Consider the following 27,395-nt stretch of genomic DNA (forward strand, 5'->3'; position numbering starts at 1 on the left):
CAAATTAGAACCGTAGTTCACGTAAAGAGCCATTCTGGGGTGGGAAGAGGGCAAAACATAAGGACAGAAGTAAAACTTATTTCAGCCACAGGATCAACCAAGAACCCACAGAGTACGTTTTGGGGAGTACTGAGCCCAGGACTCTGTTCAGAGCATGACTTTCAGATTTAGTAGAGGGCAGCCCCAGAAACATCCAGCCCCTTAGACCCTACCACATTACAAACATGAGGCACGGACACCTTTGTTCTCACAAATTAGGCACCTGCAATGCTCCAGCTCCCTTGGGTGGAATAAAGAACCGGAGAGAATTTGTGAACCAGCAAGAGACTTGGACAAACGATAGAGAATGAGAAGAAACACAGTTCTGCTTTCTTATCCCGAGACCATGTATCAGTGACTGTAACTCACAACCCACTCATCCCCCACATGGGGCTTCTCAGGGAGGCCTGGGTCACCTCGCCCTTCGGGGTTCTCAGTATATTAAAATAAAAAGGAAATGCCAAAAGAAGGTAACAGACCGCGGCGTAATTTCAGTGCTTACAAAGACTAACATGATGTTTTTGAGATAGACAGGCGATGGACGACGACGGAGTACCACCTCCTCTGGAGGCCCTCGAGCCAAAGAAATGGTTCTCTTCGGGGCTTGCCTGGGACACGGGGCCCTCTTGAGGGCTTCTATACAAGACAGATTCTTGGAGCTCTGACAGCACCCCCCCCCCCACCAGTAGGTGAAAAGCATCAAATCCCAAATAAGAGGGAGGCTGAGACTGGGATGCTTGTTCTGCTTGAGGTGGAGGCAAAGACCAGTAATTAACAAATTAAGGGAGGAGAACAGTAAATAGCACAAGGCAAGAAATCAACAGCACTGCAGCCCGAGGCCACTGGATAGAGGAAAGGGTCTCAGTTTCAGTCCATGTGAAGATAGCTGGCATTGGGAACGTTTCTGCTGTCCCTATGACAATCATCATCACCAGGAGCAACCCCTACCTACGCATTTCCACGGCCGCCAGGCATTCTGAGCTACACACACATTTGCTCAGTTAACCTTGCACCAACACCAGGAGGCAGGTACTGTTACTCTCGTCGGGTTACAGGGGAGGAAGCAGAGGCTCCCAGATCAGACCGAGGTGAACAGCTAAGCCAGGATTTCAGCTCTGAAAGTTTTGCTGCATAAGCCGCACACCCTTAACCATGGTATTTGCTACTTTATAGCACGAATGAAGACTCGGAACCATCAGGTAAAGTCTAATTATGCTGGCTAGGCTTAGATGAATAATCCATCTGAAGACATAACAGGGTGCATCTTAATAAGCCGGCACACGCACACACATGTGCACACACGCACGCACACACGTGCAGTTCTTGATTTGCACGGCAATGTGGGACCACAAAGATGACCGTGCAAGGTGAAACTGCAAAAAGCCAGCCTAACAATCAGGAAACGATGATTATCCCCTGCCCCTTGCAAATGCCTGTTGAAAAATTTAGAACTCTCATTATGCAGAAGAAAATGTAAAACACAGTAGCATGAATACCTATTTAGGACACGGACTTAAAACATTTAGAAACGACTGGTAAGAGGTTTTTTGGTTTTGTTTTTGGGGTACAAAAAAAACCCAAAACCCTTATCAGTTTTGGACTCCCATCTGCCCTCTTCCACTCATTAAATAATCTAGGATACAGAAGCAGCCCTGGTCCTGGGCCTTGGCAAATTGCCAAGGATTAGGTCCCAACATTTTACCCTTTGCCCTTCCAATGTCCCGCAGTATCTCAGATGAGCCCTTTGATGGGGAGGGGCTGGCTGGTCTCTTCATGCCTTTCTTTAAGCGCTTTTCCTCATTCACCTTGCTAAACTCGTCTTCAACAGAAGTTCCACCCGCTGAGAATCCAGATCCTTCTACATGGTCTCTCTACGACCTCACAGCTTCCTTCAGTTCTCCACAGAAGGGGCTTCCGGGAAAAACCCGTCTCCCCAGCCGTCAATACTGGACGATCAGGGGAACCTGCTGCCTGAACTCATCCCTGGAACCCGGGGACACACTTCACAGCAGTGCCCTCGTCTGCCCGGGAAGGCACCACCGACCCACTCAGGTCACACAGATTTCAGCTCCTGAAACCATGCAACCAGCCCTTTCCGGCAGAAAAGGTTCTTCTCCTCTGTCCTTGTCATCACCATTCCCTTTTCGACGCACACGTTCGCTGCAACCGTCTGGGCTGAACACCAGCCAAGTGGACTGGGATTTATATACACACACACACACAAGTGTTCAACTCAAGCTAAATGCTCCAGTTCAGTTTCAACTAAAATACACGGAGAGGACTTGAGCTTGGTTTTTTTTTTCTTTTTTTATATTCATCAACTTTTTCCAATAGTTTTTTAAGAGAGCATGAGCGGTGGATGGGGTAAAGGAAGAGGGAGGGAGAGAGAATCCCCAGCAGGCTCTACGGACCAGAGCGGAGCCTGATGCTGGGCTTGACCTCACAACCCCAAGATCATGACCTGAGCCGAAACCAAGAGTCGGACGCTTAACCAACTGAGCCACCTAGGCGCCCCTTCCAATATGGTCTACAGCGGAATTTCCTGCAGGACTCCGGGCTTCACACCGGGCGCCACATTCTCAAACCCTCTAGCCACCTCCAGTGTCACTTTCTGTCCTGTTTTCTTTTCTCCACCTCGCTTTCACCTCTGGGGGCCAATGACCACTCCTGATTATCTACCTCAGTGGGAATGTCGTGTGGGTCTATCACCGGGAGACAAGGAGGCACCACAACCCCACGCTTCATGGACGGTCCCTGGACTGAGCCACAGCTCAGTCACCAACACACTCTGCAAGAAGGGGTGGGAACAGTCTCGGATCATGACACACACCTGTTAACGGACACAGCACAGGCTGAACAGCCAGTAGCAAAGTCTGTACTTGATACGATGACACGGTATACCATGCTGTTCCGCGTCCCCTCCCGAACTCATACGGGGCGGTCCTAACCCCGGGCGTGCCTCGGAACGGGGCTGTGTCTGGAGACAGGGCCTTTTGGGAGGTAATTAAGGTAGAAAGAGGTCATTCAGGTGAGCCCAAATTCAGCACAACTGGTGTCCTGGTAAGAGGAGGAGACTGGAACACAGAGGGAAGGCCGCGGGAAGACACAGGGAGAAGCGGACGGCAGCTGTAAGCTGAAGAATGCTACAGCCGAAACCAGCCCCGTGGACACCTTGATCTTGGACTGCTAGCCTCCAGATCCGAGAGAAAGTCCGTCTCTGCTCTGTAAGCCACCCAGTTTGTGGTATTTTGTTCCTGCAGCCTTTGCAGACCGATTCACATGGTTACTGAAATTTCTGATTTCATGGTCTCTATCACGGAAATGGGTGTGTTCGGGAAGGGTGCTGCGTGAGGACCGCCTCCAAGAAACGAAACATCCGTGTGAGTAAGGGACAGCAACTGTTGTGTCTCACGCTGTCCTAGAATCTAAGGGAAACTGCTCTGCCCGGACCCCGGGCTGCCGAGTTCTGTGTCCGGCAGCCTCTCCCTGGCCTGGTCTCGCCCGCTGGAAGTGGGACCCGCGCCCTGTGGTCAGGGTGGCCTGTCTCCAGGCTCGTGAGGGGCCTGGCAAGAGGGTCTCGGCGTCAGCAGACAAGCCCCCAAATTAGTTCACTTCTTTTAGGAATTTGGACTGCAAGCATGAAAGAGGGAGTCCCACGGGTGTGGGAGCTGAAACTGAATGAAAGGAGCAAAGAGAGTCGCGGGCTCCAGCCAGGGAGGCTCGAAGCCCGTATGCACAGACACGTACTTGTAACGGACCAGACCCGTGCGGGTACATGCCTGCATCCACACGTAAGCGTGCACACCCACACACGTGCACACACGCACCCATGCAAAGAGACCACTAGAGCGTCAGCAGGGGAGCACCCAGGCCAAGTTCAACTTGAGAATCAACTGGGGCCCATGCAGTCATGGTTTCAGGTTTAGACCTGCTCAAGGTACGTGTACGCAGCACTTCTAAATACACGTAAAGCTGTTTGTCAGGTGGGACTCTCCTCCTCTACTTCATGCCGGGTCAGTAAAGCTAAAAATTCTAAAAGGAATTTTGAGCCCTGATGAGCTACAAGATCTAGATGTCTGTCATGCAATAAACCTTGCAACGAGTCTGTAATTTTAAAGCACAAAGAAACAAGAACAGGGGTTAAGACAGACCAGGTTTTACTAACAAACATGCTTAGCACTGCTCTGGCCTTGCACGGCTCCCAGGGCCTCCTGGGGTGCAAGCCAGGGTTTTGCTGGGAATGGATGGCTGCGATGTGTATGCACCGTGCTGGGGAGCAGATGATGCAACACCAGGAGACGGGGTCACCTGAAACGTGGTCAGCGACGTGCCCAGTGTGGACGTACACAGGGGCTGGCTCTACCTAGCAGGGACATGTATTGCAGAAACTCTCTCCTAATCGCATTCCAGGAACAGAGCACAGAGAAAAAGAATTTAAGGGGATGCACAGCTCTCAGTCATTAGATCTGAAGGAGGTAAAAAGGCCCCTTCAATCCACCTCCACTTAAGGCCCTGCCCAGCGAGAGGACCCCTGCTCGCTCCACCTGTCATGTAGGCCAAGAGTCAGTTGTGTTCCCAAAGATGGAGATGCCAGTTACGCTTGTTATCGGAACGACGCCATCCAACTGGAGATGACGTAAAATGAAACACGATTGTGAAAAGACACGGGGCTCTGATTTCAAAGAACAGGGAGGACGGTGAAAGACTCCGGAAGAGGGGAGTGGCTTAAAACACAGAAGGAAACGCTGCTGACTTTGGCAAGGGCTAGACTCTCTTAACGTGGGGGAGGGTCTGCCCTCTGCGTGCTTGTAAGGATCGATATTCTCACTCAGGTGACGGGGGTGATCATTAACTAGCCTGGGGAGTGCTTTCAGAATGCATGCTTGAGACGTCTTCTAACGTCATTACTCATACCTCAGTAAAGCTGAACTTAAAAAAAATTAAAGATTCTAAGAACGCAAAAACTGGAAATCCTAAGTGAAACATAATAGGGTTACTTATGCAAAGAAGAGTAGTTAGCAGACTCCAAGAAGCGACTTTAGCCTTAAGTAAAAATGTGGCAAAATCACATTGTTTTCTATTAAAGGTTTTGTCTACTTTAGGCGACATTTTCTCAGCTTAATATTTTCAGTGACCGACCCGCTGTGGATTATGATTATTTCAGTTAAGAAGGCTTCTTTTCAGAGTGGCAGTCAAAAGGAAAGTCACACTACCTTGCTTGTTCTTTCTTGTCATTCGGCCTTTTCTCCCCGGCAGTAAGATCTCAACAGCTGGATTCTGATTTTTTCCTAAGCAGTTGTGGGCTACGTCTCATCGGCCAGCCCTTCAATATTTCTTTCATCAGGTTACTGCCCGACTCAAGCTGCAGGGCGATCCTCAGGACGCCAACTCCAAGTCTCCCCAGTCTGATCTTACCCAACCCGGCTGGCCATTACCTCCTGGCCCGTGAACACGGCACACGGAACAGGAGCAGAAAGCCAGGACCCGACCCTACTGCGCCATATTTATCCTCCCCCTTCTCGATTTCTCTCACACTTCTCACCTGGAACACCCTTCCCAATCCCCTGTACCTGTGCACCTTGTGCCAAGCGTCAATCATCAGCTCGTTCCCTGCTCAGGGTCTCGCCCAGCCGTAACCTATCGCTCTGATCTTGTCCTTACCAAGGCCATGCCTGATTTCTCCCCGTTCCCCTATGCAGCTAGCACAGATCTTAGGGAAGAAAAGCTAGGTAGTATAAATATAGTCGAATACAAACTGAACTTTTAGACAGGTCCCCCCTGGGAAAACTGCTCGTGGCTCTACACCTGGTTACTGAACACCAGCCGTGAATTCAAGCGTCTCTGTTCTAGATCTTTCTGTGTTCATCTTCAAGGACAAAATCATAAACTCTAGCATGGGACTTGCTGTGTCTTCCCTCTGCCTTCTCGTTGCTCCCTTGCCCCATACTGCCAACCTCTGGAGTCACCCGAACGGATGACTCTATTTCCTGAGCACAGGGGAAAACTCATTAGCACCCGGGACAGGACACTGAGATTTTCCAAAAGTTGCACAAAGCTTCAAAATCCCCCTATAAGTCTGGTCTTTATTTCCTCCTCCACTGCTCCTTATTTAAAATCTCTCCCTATAATGCTACAGTCTTGGGTTTCCCCAGCTTTTCTCACTACCTTTTTCTCCCCTTACTCGAGGATCCCCCAGGTTTTATTTTCGGCCTTCGTCTCTTTTCTCCGGCTCCCGATGGTCAACATGCAGTGAAATGTGGCCGGCTGCCCCAGGTCCGCAGTGGACATCACTGACACATCTGGTGCCTAGAACAGCAGGTGCTGAGATGTCTCTGAATAGCCCTTGGAGGACGGGCTGCTGGAGAACTTCAAAACCTCTCTCCGGGGGGGGGGGGGGGGGGGGGAGATATGACGTTATTTTAGGAAGGCTTTGGCCTCCCCACTTCTACAGCGGGGTCCCTGGCAGAATTCCTTCCGCTAAGCAACCTGGACACAGACCCTCGACCTGCAGGGTGGTGGGTGCTTTCTGAACAGCCCTTTGCCACTGGTGACAGGTCCTTGCAAGAAGTAGGGTCCCCTGGAGATCCAGACTTCCCCTGGCCTCGCTGTGACTTCAATGCACATGGCTTCAAACCTTCTCTCTGCAGCCTGGACTGACTCTGCAGCTACTAGTTGTGATTTCCAATATCCCCTCAAATGGCCCAGCTCAAAGTCATTGCTTTTCTCCCAGAAGAGCAAATATTTCTCCCTGGATCTCTCTGTCTCATCAAAGGGCAGCATCATTTCCCCCCAGTTATCCAGACAAAAAAAAAAAAAAAAAAAAAAGACCTTTAAAATCATGACTTTCCCTCCTTACAGTCAGGCAGGCCTGCCCGTCACTGCAGGCTTTACCTCTGAAACACTTCATTCCCTTCTGTTCATTCTCCTCTCGCACAGGCAGGGTCAGCTATAATGGCCTCCCTATGGGTTTTTCTTGCCCTCTCTCCTGGGCCCTAATTCATCCTTTACAAAGCCAGCGGTTATCTTCTTTCTGCTTAGAAGGAGGAACGCACATTTGTTCTTACACTTCAGACCCTATGGTCTTTCTACGGAACAAAGTAAAGCCCAGAGGAAAGCCTCCAGGGAGGGCCCTACCTTAATCTTTCCCCTCTACTCCTATCCCTACAAAAACACTGTGCTCCTAACACGCAAGGTCGCAGAGGGAGGAGCCACACATTTCCACGCCTCAGTGTGGCACAAAGCCTGGAATTCTTCTGAGCCCCTGTCCTACACAAATCAGGCTCCTTGTTCAAAGAAACAGCTAAAATGTCCCTTCCTTCATAAACTCCTACAGGATTTCCTCCTTCCCTTGTACTTTTTACAATATATCGCACATACTTTTGTTCACTGTTGATTTAATTTTGCTTTGTATGACTTTTGTTCTTCTCTCAAAATATACCCAAATCTCCTATCAGTCTGACATCTCTTTGGGAATTAAAAAAAAAAAAAAGGTCCCCTTAATCAAAATGTAAAGGCATTTAGATTGATGCCTTACTCACCAGTGGGGCCCAAAAATCTTGTTGCAAGAAAATTAAATCTTTGCTCTTTTTTCTTCTGCTTTCTCAAAGTAGCAGGGCTTATCAAGGAAGCACATTGCAAGGCTGTTTGAGGGAAGCTATGCAATTAATATGGTGAATTAAAAGAAGCCAGACAAATGGGGCAGAATAAGTATTTTTGGCTTCTATTCACCCTGTTCCAAACTCCCTCTATAAACTGCCACTATTTTATTTTTAAATTTTATTTACTTATTTTAAGTAATCTCTGAACCCAAAGTGGGGCTCGAATTCACGACTCCGAAATGGAGAGTGGCAGCTCTTCAGACTGGGCTCAGCCAGGGGTCCCTAAGTTGCCTTTATTTTAATTGGTTATTATACCATCCTGTGTCTTGCTCTGGCTTTGGGAGTAAAACGGCCTAAATAAGATACTCAGCCTCACCGGCAAAAAATATGCCCCGACCTGGAGGAACAACCAAGACCAGCCCCTCACTTGGTAAAAAGGCAGAGGCACGTGTGCAAGCCCAGCGGAGCATGCGAGGAGGACCGGGAGGGGCTCGGGCCTCCTGGGGAACGGGGAACAAGACAAACAAGACGGGGATAGAGAGTCCCACCGCTGGGAAGATGGAGGTCTGCAAAGAGCGCCCTCTTGAGGACTGGCGGGGCAAGTCACCTTTGCGAAGCGCGTCTTAACACTCATTCCACCTAAAGGGCTGCCTTCAGTTCCTCTCGATGTAAGTGCTCCCAGGGTCATCAAGAGACTCACCTGTCGCTCATCTGTCCTGAGCTCCCGCACCTTGTCAAGAAGCAGCTGGAATTCACACTCCAGGAGGAGGTCAGCTCAGTGGGCAAAGGGGCTGCCAATCGGGATAGGATTTGTTTTTTGCCAAAACCCCACAGTCCCGCAGACCTGCGCTGATAGGCATTTTCAAAATCTACAGGGCGATAAAGTAACTGAAGGTTCAGCATTCATCCAACAAGTCTACCCGCCGTGTAGTAAATGCTACGTCCAAAAATCAGCCCCTTGCCGGTGAGGCTTAGTTCCTCATCTGTAAAATGGGCAAGATAATAGCTATTCCGAATACGTAAGGGGATGAAATTGTGACAGAGATTGAGAGGTCCCAGGCTGGCACTGTCTGGAACAGAGAGGGAGAGGACGGTGTCGGAACCGAAAGTCCTGAAAATTCCAGGGGAAGGCATTTGGGTGAAGAATTCAGACCTGGCAACTAAAAAGGAGACAGTATTTTTACATCAATATATCCCAGAGAAAAGAAAACACATCGGTCCTGCAAAGGGGAGTGGGGTGATGGGAGCCTGTTTTGCAGGTTAAAAAAAAAAAAAAAAGCACGAGCTATGTGACATGGAGAGGTAAAAGCAAGAGGGGGGGACAGCCTGTGCAATCTGAAGTACAGACTTGAAAACTCTGTTTATGGAGCAGCAAAACCCGCTATCCCAGTGTGGGAAGGCGCGCCCCCACGCATCCCTTAATGGCTTTCAAAAAAAAAAAAAAAAGTCAGTTGTTTGGCACAGGGCGCCCTGTAAAATAGGCTGTTTTTAAACCAAATGGAAGGACATGCAAATATTATTAACGGCAGGCTGGGGCTTGATGGATATCACCGGCTGGGATTTATTGAAACGGCTACAAAAGAGCTCAGCCTTGTAACAGGTTAAAAATAATTCTGGACGTAATGGCACTGAAATGATCCCTGGCCATGTTTGCCTTGGCTACTTTTCCAACCTGGAGACGTGAAGGTCAGGGAGATCACAGGTGATTCTGTGTTCTCTCCCTCGCTCTTCTGTATTTCTTGTTACGCTTTTACAATGGGGAAAGATGCCTCCCCAAAAGCTATTTTCAACTTGGCATTAAAGAAAAAAAAAAGCAAAGCTCCAAGGGTTTTTGGGTGCAGATTATAAAAAATGCAGAAAGATAACAACTAAGAAAATAATCATCAGATTCGTGTAACAAGATAAAACGGCGAGTGAAACCCTAAACTGCGTTTATTACTTCTCTTGCAGAATTCGTATTGATGACAGGGAATCCCCTGCGGGGTTGAGACTGAGGTCTGCTGGACTCCAAGTTCCTTCCTCTGCCTTCCAGTAGTATCCCCTGACACTGGTGTACTGATTTTTTAAAAAAATTAATATGAACGCAAATGGATTCGGTCTTGATAATTTGGGTGGGAGGGAGGACTTGTTATGTGTCCACGGACAAAATGGGTCCCTTTGGCACCGGTTAGGCATGCTGTTTGGTAGTTGCAGGGGACTCAAAACAAATGAAGGGGCTGGGTGGTTTCTTCTTGATGTCAAAGTGCTAGAAAATTCTTGGTCTCATTCTGCATAGAATGGCAGAAGTCCCCAGCTACCTGTGTGGGGAAGGGAACTCCGTATGGCAGGCAGGTGTGTCCGTTGTGGCTACCACCACACTGGTTTCCCATCTATCATGTCCCATCAGCATATGGACGAGGTTCAACTCTCTGAATGCGGCCAACAAGCAGATCGTCCCAAATGCTGGACCATGTCCTGAGGCCACCAACACGCTACAGGACCCTGTGTTAAACCCTCATTTTCAAGACAAAGCCTTCCCAAGGACAAGGAGCAAGTCTCTCACCCATGCGCCTCCAAGTTTTAGGGCCGAGTCTCAGAGCTGGAACCAGACCAGGGTAAATCCAGAGTTCTCTCCTGGGTCACCAAAGGCAAAGTCAAAGACGGGCAGGGAAGGAAAGACGGGACCATGTACTCTTCCTCACCCTCATCCCTCTCAGGGAAGTGAAATGACTCATCCAAGATGTCACGTAGCAAAATGACAACAGATCTGGACCCAGACCTCTGAGATCCTGGTGCCTGAGTCCCCCTTCCTCCCACTAAGTTATCAGAGGCAACATGGAAGAGAGGAATAGATCCACTGACAATCTCGATAAAGTTCTGAAGATATCCTTTTAAATAATCTGTAGGACATCTTTAGAAAATACTCTACACAAGGTCCAAGGGAAGGCTATTTTAGAAAACGGCATCCTGCATTAGGAATATGCTTTCTACAAAGGACGCAGAGCACCGCGATCTTAAATATTGTATGTCAGGAAGAGTGGCAGAGTAAGCTTTGCCTGGAGTTTCATGGTCCCATCCACAATTTTTTTTTCATGAATTCTGACAATCTAACATTCTCTAATAAAAAATAAGAAAGAAACCCTAAGAAAATATAAAAGTCGAAGGCCTTCTGCTTAAAACAACATGCTCTCTTGGGTACTTTCTTGTATGAAACTAAACATGAAACCCCAGTTAATTTAGTGCCTTCTTTTTGTCTTTTAATTTGGAGTTAGATTGTGTGTATTACTCTGGGTTTTGCCAAAAAAGAAAGAAAAGGTTGGAACCGGAAGGCAGTTGTGAAATCTACGGCCGTTTGCAAGGAGAGAAGGCTGCCGCAGGAGAGCGGTGATTGTACTTCTGCGTGCAAATTTAAGTGATCTTCATCACCGGGCTCTGAAATGAGAACGGCGCCTGCAAATTCTTGAGACGCTCACGAGCTCTTCTGTCGGAACCGCATGCCTTTTGAATTCTTTTAAGGAAGCGATCTTTCCGAGAAGACACAGATCACTGGCATCGAACGGGAAGGACGCCAGCAATGTCTACCTTGACCCACCCGAGTCAAAAAGCACAGGATTCACTCACTCTGCCAAAAGGACACAGACTGCGGCCACCTCTCTCGCAAGCCTGCATTTCCGGCGGGTACGCTCCCTTAGTCACGGTATTCATAAGGTGCTTACTGTGTGCGGGGCGCTCTCAAGCCGGCCTGTGCTAGTGCACTAGGCAGGCGAGGGCACTGGCTTTCTTGGAGCCTCATACTCATGGAAGGAGACAAGGAGTTCTCCTTTGCACAATGGCAGGGCCCTGCAGAAAACTGGCTTAAGTCACGTGACAGACACTGGCTGGGCCTGGCGATTTCAGCTAGTGTGGTCAGGAGGGATCTCTCTGGAAAGAGACCACTAGGACAAGGAGACAGCCATGTGTGACTGCCCCCCTGAGAGCAAGGGGAGAAGTTGAGGCCAGAGAGCCCCAGGTCACAGACCATGCTGAAGTGTTTGGGTTTTGTTTTGTTTGTTTTATAATTTTATTTATTTACCCGAGAGAGTGAGCGAGAGAGAACATGAGTGGGGGGAGAGGCAAAGGGAGAGGGAGAAGCAGACTCCCTGCTGAGCTGGGAGCCTGATACAGGGCTTGATCTCAAGACTCCAGGATCACGACCGGGGCTGAAGGCAGATGCTTAACTGACTGAGCCCCTCGGGAGCCCAGAAGTGTTTGGGTTAACTGCACTTGCGATAGGAGGCCGTGGCGGGGTGGGGGTGGGGGTGGGGTGGGGTAGGGGTAGGGGGTGTGGGTGGGGGCATGGTGGGGAGGAGGAGGGGGAGGAGCGGGTAGGGCGTGACAGGGAGCTGGTGTCTGCTTTGGCAGGTAGACCCTCTGACCTCTCAGGGTAGCCACGGAATGGCTGTGAACTAAGAGGAAAAGCGGTCCGGCAAAGCCAGGAATCAACACATTCCACAGGCCCCAACACCTAACAACCTGCATCGCCTTTTCTTGACTCAAAGGTACGGGACGTGCTGTAGTTCTCCTCCAGTGGGGGCCAGGAGCACAGGGGCCGCCATCAGAGGCTCGAGTCTCCCAAGCAGGTGAACTCGCCTTCCCCTTCTGGAGGGCACGGGGTGGGGGCGGGGGGAGCTGCCCTTCCCTCCTGTGGGGGAGGGAAAATCCTAAGCAGGGTCCCCAGAAGCAGGGCACTACCCCTAACAAAGTAGGATCTACATCGCTTAAACTCTGCTCGTGTCTTGAACAGTTCAGGCTATACAAGTCAGAGCATCTCACAATCTATTTTAATCTCTTATTAATTCCCATCTGTGTACACTTGGAGACCGGCTCTCGACAAGCTCTTTAAGGTGGCTAAGTGTGCACTATTATCTCTAATAGCATCTCTCAAATCTGGCTCTTAATTGCACTAATAAGGCGGGCACCGCTCTGCCGGTAAGGAACGGAAACTTGACAATTAACACCTTGTTCCCCAGTCCGGGCACAGAGCGGCTCAGCCTCCTCCACGTTGGAGAAATGGGTGTCACGTTGAATCTGCTTTTAAGCAGCCTCTGTGCACGGCCCCGCTAGTAGGAAAGCAGAGGGGGATCATTCTTTTTTTTTTTTTTAATTATTTTTATTAACATATGATATATTATTTGCCCCAGGGGTGCAGGTCTGTGGATCATCAGGCTTACACACTTCACAGCACTCATCATAGCACATGCCCTCCCCAATGTCCATCTCCCAGCCAGAGGGTGATCATTCTTAAAACCAGAGCACAAAGTGAAAGTCAAAGCAGCTTCACGTGGTTTTAGAGGTTGTGGGATGGACCCTGCGAGTCCAAGGGAATACAGCTCACTCAACGCAGGAGGCCCAGGGCCCCATCCTCGGCAGGTGGCAGGGCCGGGACCCATGGGCCCTGTTCCCGACAGATGGCCCCCGTGCTCTTCTGCAGACATAGAGGATTAAGTAGAAAACCCCGCAGGACAGAGAGCTCACAGCTGAGTGTGCAGAGCTTGCAGGGGGCTTGAGCAGAAGAGGCCCATCCCACCACCTATCCAGGAAGCCAACATCTCCTCTCTTTAATTCCATTAATGAGCGGGGATAGGAACCTCTTTAACTCCCCCTTTCCCTTTCCCCGGTTTCCCCAAACCCTATATTCAAGACATACAATGGAAATGGTTTGGGGTTTTTTTTTCCTCTTTTACTATTACTTATCAGGTTTATTCTGACATAATTTAATTCCTTTTTTGTGATAGGCAATTTGTTTTTGGAACCCTTTTTATATGAGCCAGGTTAAGCGTTAAACATGTAAACCTCAGAAAACTCTACCAAGTACATGCTATTGTCCCCCGCCCCCATTTTATGGCAAAAGCTACAAGAGGTTATACTCAGCACCCAGAGTCGCAGGTTAATTATAATTGGACAGAGCTGGGATTTGAACCCTGGGTCATCAGATTCCAAGGCTCCCATTTTGGACCATGATCCTAAGCTCTCCAGGTACACGATCACTGAAGTCCCAGTTCTGACGGCCCAGATGTGGACACAGGGATGGTAAAATCATCCCGCCGTGCCTCTAACTTCCCGACCAGCACCTTCCCCCACCTCCACCATGAACGACGTTGTTTCAAAACGTGTACCTGTATCACAACGTCACATTATATGCCTTAAGTATATATACTTTTTTACCTGTTAAGGATAAACAAAGAAGATTTTCTTCCTGCAGCTTTACTGATTAAAGAAAACAAAAGTAAAAAAAAAAAAAAGTATGGGACAGGAACCAAATCTTGATTTCAAAAAAGCAGACATATTTCTGAAACCCATCAATTTCTCCGCAGGAGTTGGCTCCACATAAAGATAAGGCGAACGTACTCGGGCTTGTAAATATCTGTACGCCCGATCCAATTTCCCATGGTTACTTTCCATGCCTGAGTTACGTTTCTGAGCTGAATCCCTATTTCAAAGGACAGAACTTGAAACCAGAAATTCCGCGCATCACAGTTTTAAAAACTGAGCACAACAAGTCTCTCCTGCTTCTCAACCTTTAGTGTTTATTTTAGTTGGCCCTCGGAGGACTTTCTCTTCTACTGAACATACCCTACTGAATTCTGACAAAAGGGAGCACATGAAGGTCCAAGTGCTGTGAAAACAGCCTAGCCGGGATCTGGATTTGAGTATAAAATAAAAACTGTAGAAAAGTTACCAAAATTCGTTTACTACTGTCAAGCATTTCCCCACGCAACTCAAACTCTTGCCACTAATCAGTTCAGTACTTCCTTCCTAAAGTACAAAGAACAGGAATTTGGCAAAATCCAAATCTATTTTCTAGGTCCTTAGCTCTCCCTTGTGTATAAAAACGGAAATGCAGCTTGCTAGAAATTTTGCCCCAGTAGATCAGATGACCCAATTTTAAAAGCTAGAAAATGCCATTTGATTAAAAAACAAACAAACAAAAAAAAAACAAAAAAAACCACGTTTATATCTTATAGCAAAAAGCAAAGAAAGATTATTTAAAGTGACAAGACAAAAGCAACAAAATGTTAAAAGCATTCTGCACATTATACTTCTTTAAAGGATCCCAAAAAACAAAAACAAACAAACATAAAGTCTTGTCAGTGTAAGATATTTTAGGAGAAAAGGGACATTTCACAGAATCACAGGTGCTCTCAGCTGGGATTACAGTGAGGAGTTTCCAGCCCCCCGTCTCTGATTTCAGGTTGGATTGTACTGAATCCAGACCAAACATAGGAGACACTATACTGTTTCAGAGATTTCTAGAAATCTCTCTCGAGAGGAAAAATCCTCTTCCGATGGGTGACAAGACAGTTCGCTTTTTTGTCCTTGTGTATTTCAACAGAATTTCAAATACTGTGTTTGAAATTCCAACTTCTTTAAACTTTCTTGGTACTTTTTCCAGTTCTTTGATTTCTCTGCCTCTTTTCCCTGTAGTTTTTGACACAGGCCACTGGCGATGGAAAGCCAACTAGGGGATCTTATCCTGTTATCGGCACCCTGGTGTTACGTAGCTTTTTAAGACAGCCCCCAGGTAAATTCCCTTGAGAAGTGCTGCATTTTACTTACTGATGACCCCCACTACTGTATGGTTTAAGACTCTCTTACTGTTTCCTCCACTTCAAGCTGTGGTTAGGCGAATCCCCCCAAATCCTCTGAGTGTCCAGAAGACAGGACCAGGAGGTCCCCACTCGGGCACAGAAATCATGGGGAGCTTGGGCTATGACTTGGCTGGACAAAGAGGGCCTTCTCTGGGCTGCCCTTCCTCTCAGGGCTGCCATCTCGAAATCCCAAATCTTCTCAAACCAGCTGCATCTATCCCTAGATTGGAAGATGGGAGGAAGCGAGTGTTATCCCACTCTTCCTGGTAACTTGGTTTGGGGCCCAACTGCAAAAACAGGGCACTGCAGACACAGAGATAACTTCCTTCATCCCTGGGAGCTTCTACAGGATACCTAAAAAAGCATCCTCCTCCTCATGCAGGAGGACCACACAGAGAGACACCAGCGAGTAAGAAGGACCTGCCAAATTACTGTTTCGAGATGCTCACATCCATCGTGATACAAAAGCGTACTCTTCAAAGTTCGTTCCTTCTATCCGGCTGGCAATTAAATATTACACAGAGCACATAATTTGGTTTGCATTCCAATTATCTCCCAGTGCTGTAGGGTACAAATCACTCACTCGGCAATTGAAAACATTCTGGGGTGTCACTAAGTGTTTTAAGGGAGGGAAGGATTCTGAAGTTGGCAGAAGGACTAAAGGAACAGGAAGAAGAGAAAAAGCAAGTACTCCAGAATGCACCCTCAGCTCAGCTTTTAGCTTTGTAATCCACGTCCCCCCGGCGATTTTATGGAGCCCCTGCCCCCGATAACGATTACAATACTGGAGACATCACAGACAGCGCACATGGCTGGAGCTAAACCGAAAAACCTGTCCCCCTGGGCTCATCAGACGTCTGCCAATTCAGGCTGATGGAATGCCTGCTTTCACACGGAGGCACACAGAGATGTTTTTCCAAGAAATTATCAACACGAGCCAATTATTGTGTATGCGCACGCACGCACGCACACACACATACACACACACGCAGTACACAGTGCAGCCTGGTAATCGCCTTGGGTCCACCACGGGAAAAGCTCTGAAATGCCGATGGAGACCCTATTTTTAAAACCGCGTTCATATTCTCTTTTACGCTTTCTAAAGGCGCCATCCTCTGTTCAGGGGAGCCACCCACTGCCTTCAGAAGGATTAGGATAAAGTTGGTATGCAAAAGGAAAAAAAACCACGAATGATACCAGTGCCTTCCAAAAATGGATTTGTGAGCCCACCATCAGACAGCAGGCTAAATCAGGATTTGTGGAGGGAGAGGCGTCTCCTCAGTTGCAAAGGCTCTTTGGGATCGACACTGGTGCCTGAGGGACAGGGATCCTGAGAACAACCAGAAGCCACTGGGTTGGCCCCTCTGGCCGGGCCAAGTTGTGTAGGGGAAGTTGCTCGGCATATGTGACAGGAAGGCAGGGCAGGGGGCCTCCTGTGTTGGCGGGAGTGAAGAGGAAGGGAGGTAAGAGGTCAGGCCCGAGGGTACTGCCACCTGTTGTATCATCAAGAATTTGTCTGGTCTTTGTCCTGGGGTGCTGGCACCGAGCTTCTAAAGCCCTTGGAATTTCCGGAGTGGTGGCGGTGTCTTTGTTATGCTAATGAGGTGACCAGAGAGGGCCCCCCAGAGGGCTTCAGGATGGGGACTGTCACCAGGAGGACCAACCGCTTGATGACACGGCTGGGCTGTGGAGCCAGGCGGACCTGGGATGGGTGGGGGACCGGAGGGGAGGGTCTAATCACCCAGCTGATGATTTTATTTTATTTTATTTTTTTCTTCCCCAGCAAATGATTTTCATCATCTGTGCCTACATAGTAACGAGCCCTGGGTAAAAACTCTGGCCACTGAAGGTCAGTGGAGCTTCCTGCTCGGTGAGGCGCACTGATGCGCCAGGAGGGTGATTTGACGAGGAGAGGGCAGGGGGGGATCTTTGCTTCTTATACCTCAGCCTACCTATGCCTGTCTTCACTGGCTGGTGCTGACTTGGGTCTTTTGTCTCAAGTAGTGCTTTTCTGAGTTCCGTTAATCATCACAGCAAATTACTGAACCTGAAGGGCTCATGAGAACCCCTGCACTTACAGCCTGTCAGTCGGGTAGTGGAGGTCGCCCGGGGACCCCCAGAGTGCGGCGGGTGGGGGGAATAAGCACGGCCCTGTTGGGGCCTGAGCCCGTTAACTTGTGGCGTCTGTGCCAACTCTGGGTAGTGCGTGCCAGAAGTGAGCCTGGTTGGGGTTGAGACAGAATACTTGCCCGTGAGGGTCCCAAAGTGGAGTGTTTGAGGGGTTGGGTGCAAGGAGCAAGAGGAGTGAGACCCTAAAGGTACCCAGAGGTAGGTATTCTGTTGACGCTAATAATGTGCAAACCTCAGGACTCTTACCTCACGTGTTCCTTCTGCGGCTCTGGGAAGGTTCCTCACGATATGTTCATATGGGCAGATACGATGTGCAAAAGCTAGACATTTTTGTCTTGCTTGTGTTAAAAAGCTCCCTCCCTGGGGCACCTGGGTGGCTCAGCTGGTTAAGCCTCTGCCTTCGGCTCACATCATGATCCTGGAGTCCTGGGATTGAGTCCCATGAGGCCTGCACCGGGCTCCCAGCTCAATGAGGAGTTTCCCTCTCCCTCTGCCCCACCCCTTCCCATGTTCACTCTCTCTCTAATAAATATGTAAATAAAATCTTGAAAAAAAACAACCCAAAACAACAACAACAAACCTTCCTCACCCACCCAGCCATCAGATTCTAGAAACTTCAGTCTTGACAACCCCCTGGTGGTGACTGCCATCGCTGAGAAACAGGGCTAGACTCTCTTGCACGGTCTAGCGCGGTACGAAGAAAGCAGCCAAGACTTTGCAGAGTCTCAAGCAGGGCACAAAAGAGCTGGGAGCACGAGGACAGCACCAGGGGTTTGGGGGTCTTCATGAGACTTCAGACTGCCAGAAAGCCGCCAACCGGAGACGGAGCCAGGACCCCAGACTTGAACAGCTCAAGTCATGGAAATCTCCCAGGGAATGAGATGGGACCAGACGCACGTCGAGACCTCCAGGCACGGGACAGACGGGTAGGCCTGTGCTGAGCCCAGCAGAGACCCACAGGATAGCGGGAGGGCCAGGGCACCCGCCCCCAGGGCCACCAGGAAACACCAGCTTCTACCATTATCCAGATGCCACTTGGGAAGGAAGGTGGGACAGCAGCCCCCAGGAGAGGAGAGAAAGAGCCCCTGGGACTCACGGATGCTGACCTGACTACCCCAAAAAGATATGTTAACTTGAAACTGGCTAACACCAAAGAAATCTAAGTTTCCCTCAATGGAAAACAGGGATGTCAGAATAACTTTAACCCCCCCCCCTTTTTTTTTTAAATTGAGCTGTTTGAAATTGCGATCCTTCTCATTTAAAACATTACGAATACAGAAAAATTTTAAAGTCTTCCAACTAAACAGATTGTCTAAAGGTCACTGTGGGAATTTTTAGCATAATAGGATTATAAAATAAAACCTGTTTGTGATAAAACCATAATACAATGTTCAAAGAAAGTGGCCATATCACTTAAATTTAACCTAAGCGTTCTGAGGCAAAGATGGCTGGCTAGTCACCAGAGTCTTCCTTTCCCGGGCTGGTGGCCAGACCCCATTTCCCGGTCTCCCTCATGGCTGGTGCGGCCGCAGGGCCGAGCCACGGCCCGCGGAACAGGAGCGGAAGGGATACGGAGCCGCCGCAGGCCCGGCCCATCCGAGCCCCACACCCGGCGCTCTGCGCTGTCCTCCCCACTTCCCGCTGGCCGGGCTGCAGATCAAGAAGCCGGCGGAGGCTCCCCCAGCCCGGGCTCTTGAATGGCCGCATGGAGAGCAGCGGCCACCACCAACCAGAAACACCCACCTTGGGCTTTGGTGTGAGGAAGAAAATTCTACTCGTTTTTTTCCGATAGGCCCACGAGTAGGGAGGGCCTGTGTAGGTCCAGCCGTTGCCACCCTGAGCGTTAGCCTAGGCCGCACTCTTCCGCCTCAATCTGCGGCTAATTCAATGTGGCAATCAGTGGGCGCTTACTTTTTGCACGCAGAATTCCTAAGTTCCAACCAGATCCACCTCACCCACTACTACGGGGAGAGCGGGCGTGTGGGCAACTACCAAAAACGGCAGGAAACTGGATTGTGAGCTGGACCCAAAGAACGAGCACGGACACGTGAGGGCTCGGAGAACGTTCCATGACGGTTTGCGAGGGCGCCGCGGGTGTGGTGGCGGTGGAGCTGGGCCTTGAAGGACGAGAAAGGTTCAGCAGAAGGAAAAGGGTGGGGAAGTGCCTCCCACACCGAACGTGGGCAAAAAGGCAGAGCGTTTCCTTGAGGGACGGCCCGCCTCCTGGCAGCAGGGCCGCGGAGACCGTGGTGGGAGCCCGGGGTGGGGAACTGCTCCGTTCGGCTGCCTTCCAGCTCTGCAAGAGACCCCGCATCTCCGAGGCCTCTGCCAAGCAGACTCTGTGTGACATTGCCAGGAGAAAGAAGAATCATGTTAGCCCCGTCTCAGCATTTCCTCTGCAACGGTCTCTGCCACATTCCCTTTCAAGGCTGGGTCGGCCGGGTCCATTCAGCGCGCTCAATCATAAGCCAGGAGAGAACATCTCTTCGCGTCTGGGCTTGTGAAAACCCCTTGAATATAATGTTATTATCAAAAAAAGCTTGCTAGGCTGATATCGAACAGGACTGCAGCTGGTGAATGAGAAAACAAATGACAGTAAAGCATCTATTTTGAATGCTCAGGCCATGGGGCGAGCTTCCTGGACTGTGGGTCCCAGCTGACAGCGAGTTACCAGTTCCTTCCAAATACTGACAGACAGTTTTCCAAAGAATGGATCACAAAAAAGATAGATTACAACAGAGCTGTGCTGAGCACGCCGCTGTCCTTCTGGGTGACTTCATATCTCACAAGACAGCTCGGCGTGAATATGATATAATATAATATATAAAATATACTTATATAAATTATAATGTAGAATATAGAGTATATCATATTATAAGCATGAATTTCACGGTGTCATTTTGAAAAACAAACCAGTTTCCTGTTTTTAGATGTGTATGTTAGAAGTCAAAGAAGGTCTATTGGACCACCAGAAAAGGGAAATGCTACCCTAACATTATGGTAAACGAGTCAATGTCCACTTTCCTCTTCAAAGTTACAATTTCATTTCGTCAACATTCCTTGGGTCCCTACTACGTGCCGGGCACTGTGCTGTTCATTAGAAATAGACACTGAAGGAAAAAGAGAACAAATGAGGCATTCTACACTTGAAAACTTTCTAAGATCCTTGTTATTTTTGTCTTTTTTTAGATTTTATTTGTTTTGACAGACAGAGACACAGTAAGAGAGGGGAACACAAGCAGGAGGTGACAGAGGGAGAAGCAGGATTCCTGCTAAGCAGGGAGCCTGATGCGGGGCTCGATCCCAGGACCCTGGGATCATGACCTGAGCCGAAGGCAGACGCTTCACCGACTGAGCCACCCAGGCAACCCTAAGATCCATGTTATTTTCCTTAAGAGTGTTTCCCAAAGATTATTTTAAAATGGGTAAGTTCAGCTACATTCTTGCCTAAAAGACAAGGTAATGTTGTTTGTAACATCTGTAGATTCTGTGTGTAAAGACCGACTTTCCGTGTCGGCCTGGAGGGCTGTGTCCTCTGTGGTAATGGGACTCCAGGTACTCGGTTTGTCGCTTGGATAAAAGAGAAAGGGAGGAGAATTTTCCTGAGCTCGGAAATGATTATTAAACAAACACCAAACTCTTCCCATTACAGAACGGATCTTAACGATACCGCTACAACCTCACAATAGGGAAACAAAAGGAACCCACAAAACCACATTCTGGGGCCACGGGGATGTGTGGATAGGACAGCCAGACAGTCGCGCGAAGGAAGCCCGGATTTCGCATGCCATTGTTCAGCCATAAATATGAGCGATGCTTTCTTCGTCTCTTTCTTTTTTTCAGGCTTTTCAAAATTCAGGTCACGTCTCTCTCATCATACAGCAACCGCAGTACATCACATCTCAAGTGGTGCCCAGACCCGTCGGCCTTGGATAACCAATCTCAAAACACGTCCCCTGCCCTTCTACCCGCCTACCTACCTGTGTCCTGGGTCCTAAAACCACTTGTCGCAAAGCTCAGAACGGCATTCCCCGTTGATAAAATGAACCCCTCACAACAGCTTCTGTTTTGTTTGGTTTTCAACCCGACGGAGCTATCTCCAGAGCGCCTTTACCGGTTCTGCCTGGGACGAGGGTCCCAGACTGCTGTCAACACAGGTCCTAGGTCTGCTCCCAGTGAGGAAAAGTGGGGCAAAACCTTCAAATGCGAGAGTCCCACCGGCCACGACATTCATACACGTCACTCCTAGGGCCATTGAGATATGTCTCTGCTCCCCAGGCAACACTCTGAGATTTCATTCCCCAGCCAAAATGAGAACTCAACATTTTCCAAAGAGGGGGGTAACCCCAACTGCAGAATAACATTTCCAAACTTCAGTGAGCCCCGCCTGTGCTTGCCACGGACAGACCAGATGAGCCAAAACTGAGAATGCAAATGCTTCAGCCTCACGAATTCTTATTTCTAGCCAGCTGTGCATCCCTGCATCGTCACTGAACCTCTCTGGGCCACAACTGCTTTGCCCCTAAAACCAAGAGCGTACAAAGACACCTTCCAGCTCTAATTTCTTTGGGTCAAGGAAGTAACCAGGCAGCTAGAAACCACACTGTCTCCAAACTCTCTCTGCAGGCCTTGGAAAAGTAAAACTCCGAGTCAAGACCAGGAAATTGAGGGGGAACAATTAAAAAGATCTCTCGGACCCCCTTCCGTGTTCTGATCCTAAATCCGACAGTGAGGCATGACCAGGCGATTGGTCACGAAGCGTGAGCGGGCCCCGCTGTTGCCAGTGGCCAGTTCTGCTCTCGCGCAACACTCTTCATTATACTTCAAGGCCCTGCCTTGAAACGCAAAGAGGCCACCGCCACCGTCAAACGACCTTCCCCGTGTTCAAGAGCCGCTTCTGCTTTCCCTGGCCACTTGTCCCCGGGCTCCCGATCGCTCAAGCCCACAGGAGCGTCCGCCAGGCAAGGCCAGGTAAGAAAGGAGCCACACCTACCCTCAGCCACTGCTTCTCGGTGAGGGCGTCGCTGTAGTCCACGTCCCGGCGCTGGCGAGACCCCCTCCCGAATATCTTCTCCTCCTCTTCCTCACACGTGAGCCGCTCTACTTCGGCGTCGTCCTTAATAATCCAGGAGGGCAGCTCGTCCTCCTCCATGAGGCGGGGCTTCCGCTTCGGGTTCCGGGCATCCTCCCTCCGCCGGTCCATGTCCATACGCTGCGGGCAGTAAGGACAGTGTCACCAGTGGGAACGGGGACCCGGCACAGGGTCGACTTCACGGCACACAAAACGTCCCCGGGTCACCTCCTGTGGTTTCAGGGTCCGTCTCTGCTTTTCCCATAAAGTCTCTAGATCCTGACCGACATGTTCTAGCTCATTCCTCGAGCACCCTGGCCCCACAGAGATTCGGCAAGGTAAAAACCTCCTCCCTCCCTCTGGACCTCATCTTCGAAATTCATGCTTCTAGAAGACACTCTTTAAAAATTCCTATACTACGTCTGCGTGTGCACAAAGCTCCCGCTTTAAGGCGTAGTGAGGAAAGTCCGGTTGGGGATGTATTTAAAATAACTCACTGCTTCCCTGGCATCTAACTACTCTGTAAGCCCAGGAAAGAAAAACTCCATGAAGAAAACTTCCCTTTCCTCAATAGGGCTCATGCTTTTAATTAAACAACAGAGGGGCGGCCCTTGGACTGGGACATGTGGGCACATTAAAGGCTTGATTAGTCATTCAGCCACGAAGGTACTGAGTTTTTGGTGCACCGTGGGCCCCGCGAGAGGGATGTCCTTCAGCTCTAGCTTTTAAAAAGTTGAGCTCTTACGAAAATACCGCAGCACCAGAGAAGAAGGTGGAGCTCATCTCAGCTGCTCAGGTCATGAGTGAAGTGTCTCTCTTTCATATATTTTCCTAGACTCCCAAATGCCTGTGTCCCCACCTCTCGCTTGCTTTGAAAAAATCCAGTGCACTTGTAAGAAAGTTAAGTGCCACATACTTGGCTTTAACCTGTAATTAAACAATCTGCTAGCTTCAAAAAGCAAATAAAACCTCCACTGGACGGCTACATACGTTAGTTATATAAGTATATAGACAGATAGATAGTTAGATAGATAGAGAGGTTGCTAGCTAGATGTACTATTGCTACAATCGAAAAGACCATTAACCGTTAAATGATTTACCTTTCCCCTTTCCTCCTTTGGTTCTACCGTATTGAAACAGGGATTCAACATAACTTTTTCGTAAGAGTTAAAACCGGCAACCGAAGGTCAATGACATTTCTATTCAAATCCAAACTTGACCTCTAGGATCCACATAAAAAATTCAAGTTCAAAGTCCCTTAAACGGCGCTTCAACTTTTTTTGGAAATCATTATATTCCCAAGATGGGGCAGGCCTGCAGCATGGGGGAGCCCCATTGGTTGATAAATGTGGCCGTCCTGTTCTGTCATGTGCTATAGTTAGCTGGACAGGCTGTTCTTAATCCTGACTCCTAATGCTCTGGTATCAGATATGGGATCCACCAAACTTGCACTGATAGCACAGAGCATGCCTTGCTGGCGATACAGCCTGGAGAGGGGCCTCTCCAGGTGCCCTCCTGACACTACTTTAGACTGCTAATAAGAAAAAAAACCAAAACACACATTTTTTTGGTTAATGCATTCTACTGAGATGACACTTTGGTTTTTGGTTTGACCTCCACCATTACCTAAACCAAGAACTGTTAAAAATGACTTACACCATGCATTTGTCCACAATTGGGAACATAATCTTTTCTGACATCGAAATAAAAACAAATTGGTATAAAAAAAAAGTGAATTGATATATAAAATTGGATATAGAAAGTAAATTGCACTTCCTTTTTTTTTTCTTTTAGAAAGGGCTGATGCACTATTTTTCAATAAGCTTAAAGTTCTGATGGCTGCATCTCTCCCAGGGATTTCTACTTGCAGAAGACCAGAATGAAATCTGAAGGTGATACGCAAGGATGTCTAATTTACTATTCAGGTACAACATGAATATATTTGTCTTAAGACCTGATTAAATAAATGTTGTTTTAACAAGTACAGTTATTTTTAAAAAGTACTTCTTGCCTTTGTAGGGAACATAGCAGTTTATAAAGTTTTATGCTTGTATGTTACCAAAATGTTTCATATTTGTACCTTGGTGTGTCAAAGATCTTTTTAGGTAAAATTCATACGGAACGGGCATGAAAGATCACTGTTTCTGAAGTCCCATTTTTAGAAGGAAATGAGAAAAATATTCAAAAGAAAGGTTTTATTTTAAAGAGACTGTCTGCTTGATGAGTGTTATTTAATTACCATGTCTATGATAAACCAAATCATAAGCTTATATTAAATTTTACAGAGAACTTTTTTTTTAATAATAAGGAATAAAAAGGTTCAATATATGAAATCCGAATCTAGCGCCCATTCCATTCTTGTCTCACTGAACTTCATCAGAGCAGCTGGCAAGGATTCAAATTTGATTTCCTGCCCCCTGGTGGAGGTGCTAATGCATAGTAAACTGGCCATAGGCGGCTGCTGCTTAGATTAAAAAAAAAAAAAAAAAAAAAAAAACCACCACCAAACCCAACCCCAAATTTGTATAATTCAAAAATGAGAAGTCAACCATTGAGAAACAAGCAGAACATGCCCCCAAATTGAAATGCCTACCAAAAAGTACTCCCTCGCCAGCTTCACTCGTTCTAAGCCTGTTCTGTACATGATAAAATACTCCCAAATTAAAAGAAGGCTGGGCCTTGGCCAGACATTCAATCCCCCCCCCCCACCCGAGGCTTTCGATTTCTGCAAATACCCATCCCAAAAGTCAGAGAAGAGAAGTCCTCTTTTCCCCTCACTTTGGGGCTACTGATGGAAACCTCCGTCTCTGGGCCTGCTCTGGTTTGTGTAATGACACACAATGAGGCGCCTCAAGGGTATCCGAGGCCGTGGGCCGTGCTGAATTGTTGCCAGTCAGTGAGCGGCCAGGGAAGCTGAGAGCCTCTTGCCCCCATGTTCCTCAGGAATTCACGTTTTACTAAGTTCCTCAAGGATAGAAAAAAATGTCTGCTTCCTATGTGTATCTCTAACGTCCCTCAGTAGAGAACAGTCTATAAAGGGAGGGACCAACAGTTTAAGTTAAGAAATTTCGGTTTTATGGGCGCCTGCGTGGTTCAGTGGGTTAAGCCTGTGCCTTCGGCTCGGGTCATGATCTCGGGGTCCTGGGATCGAGTCCCGCATCGGGCTCTCTGCTCAGCGGGGAGCCTGCTTCCTCCTCTCTCTCTGCCTGCCTCTCTGCCTACTTGTGATCTCTTGTCTCTGTCAAATAAATAAATACAATCTTAAAAAAAAAAAAAAGGAATTTTGGTTTTAGGAACACCCTGCATGGACCATGCTGTTATATGAGCCTGTTGCATCATTTTCATCCCAAATGGCCCAACCCGGGGAGGGTGGTACATGGAGGGAGGGGAGGAAAGTACACATTCCAGGTTGGGAATCATTCCCATGGCTACCTAAAACTTCCCTCACAGAGAATTAAGTGTCTTTTTATCTTGAATCGTTATGTGTGGACACAACGACTGTTCCCTAGACAAAAATTACAAAATCCCCCCCCCCCCCGCCATAAAAGAAAGAAAGTAAGCCCCCACACAGCTAGAACTCCCTTCTCAGACTGTCTGCACAAGAAGACAGAGAACGCAAATCCTGTGGGTCATATCTGGCCCAGGGTCCCGTTTTGTTTGGCACGCAGTATTAGATCATAATAAAAAACTGAATTTAGCCACAAACATTTTGAAATCCAGCGATCACACATGAAAAACCTAGATTTCCAGCTTCTCTTGGCAATCTGGAATTCCTGGCTCCGTGGGGCTTGGGGCCCTGTCCCCCTCAGACAATGCAGCTCCAGGTTACCACTGCCACCCCCTCCCCCACCCCTCCACCCACCTCACTCCTGCAAACTGCTGGTCTGACACCTAAGGGCACTCAGACTATGGAGGGGGTTCCACGTTACAGCTCACATTTATCCTCTCATTCCGCCATCAAACTAAATGTCAGGAAGATCCGCATGATTGACGGTAGTGGAGGGGGCCTGGCAACTTTTCTATGCCCTGATCCACGCTGACATCGTCTCAAGGCCTAACATTTTGCAAAGGCCGCCATTCATTCAATCGGTATTTGTTAAGCAAGCACTACGTGCCTCGAGCTGTTCTGAGCATCGGGGAAGCACAGATAGTTACCCACATGCCCAGAGCATGTAGTAAAACATCCCTCCTCAGGGCCTCCTTCGCTCGCCAAGGAGACTTGCTTCCACACGTCCTGACCTTGCACACAAACCCAATGCAGATTTCCGCAAATTACCCATGACTACCTACATAGCGTGGGACATCGAGGTTGAAACTGTGGATGCTAAATCCTCAAATGTCAAGGTTCTTTTCTACCTGTCCGCACCAGTGAACTCCAACTGACTCTTTCACTGAAAGGTGACACATCAAAGCTGCACCTTGAGATGCTTCTGGAAGGTTCCCGTTCCCTTCAGCAGGCTCCCGTCACCGTTAAGAAGAGGCATGACCCTGTTGTTGGGTCGCCGTGGGGCAAGTTAGTTGTGACCCAGTGAGGAGACAGCAAGGGAATGGCTACAGACCACCTACAGAAGCCGGGCAGGTTTCCCGGAAGACGCTGGCTTGGAATTAGAAATGAGCCAGGAAGGGGGCAGCGGGGGGGGGGGGTAGGGAATCTGTGGCAAAGCTGTGGACCACACGGCCTGTCCGGAGGGCACAGCTGCTACTAAGCCCTGGCCGACTGCTTCCACACAGAGACGAGGGCCTGGTATTGCCTATTCTCCTTTTTCAAGAGAAGCCAGAAATCAGGATTCTTTTTATGTTGGCAACAAATTGGAAATTTAAAAAAAAACCCTGCGTGGGCCAAACAAAATATGTCTGCAGGCTAAACCCAGCCAGTTTGCAGCCTCTGAACTGAAGGGAAGTCACAGGCTTCACAAACGAAATGCCGCCAGGGCATGCGGGTTCCGGACA

The 27,395-nt window shown here is 48.6% G+C and overlaps 1 protein-coding gene across 6 annotated transcripts in view; it reads right to left on the minus strand.

Moving 5' to 3' along the window:
* SMARCA2 (SWI/SNF related BAF chromatin remodeling complex subunit ATPase 2) overlaps positions 1-27,395 on the minus strand; it is a 192,762-nt gene that overhangs the window by 60,854 nt on the left and 104,513 nt on the right. For all 6 annotated transcript variants that reach the window (XM_080819931.1, XM_080819933.1, XM_080819932.1 and 3 more), the window contains exon 27: positions 22,368-22,586. In XM_080819931.1, coding sequence (XP_080676057.1) covers positions 22,368-22,586 — 219 coding nt within the window. The remainder of the gene's footprint in view (positions 1-22,367; positions 22,587-27,395) is intronic.

Source organism: Martes martes, assembly GCF_963455335.1.
Source record: "Martes martes genome assembly, chromosome: 12".
Taxonomy (NCBI): Eukaryota; Metazoa; Chordata; class Mammalia; order Carnivora; family Mustelidae; genus Martes; species Martes martes.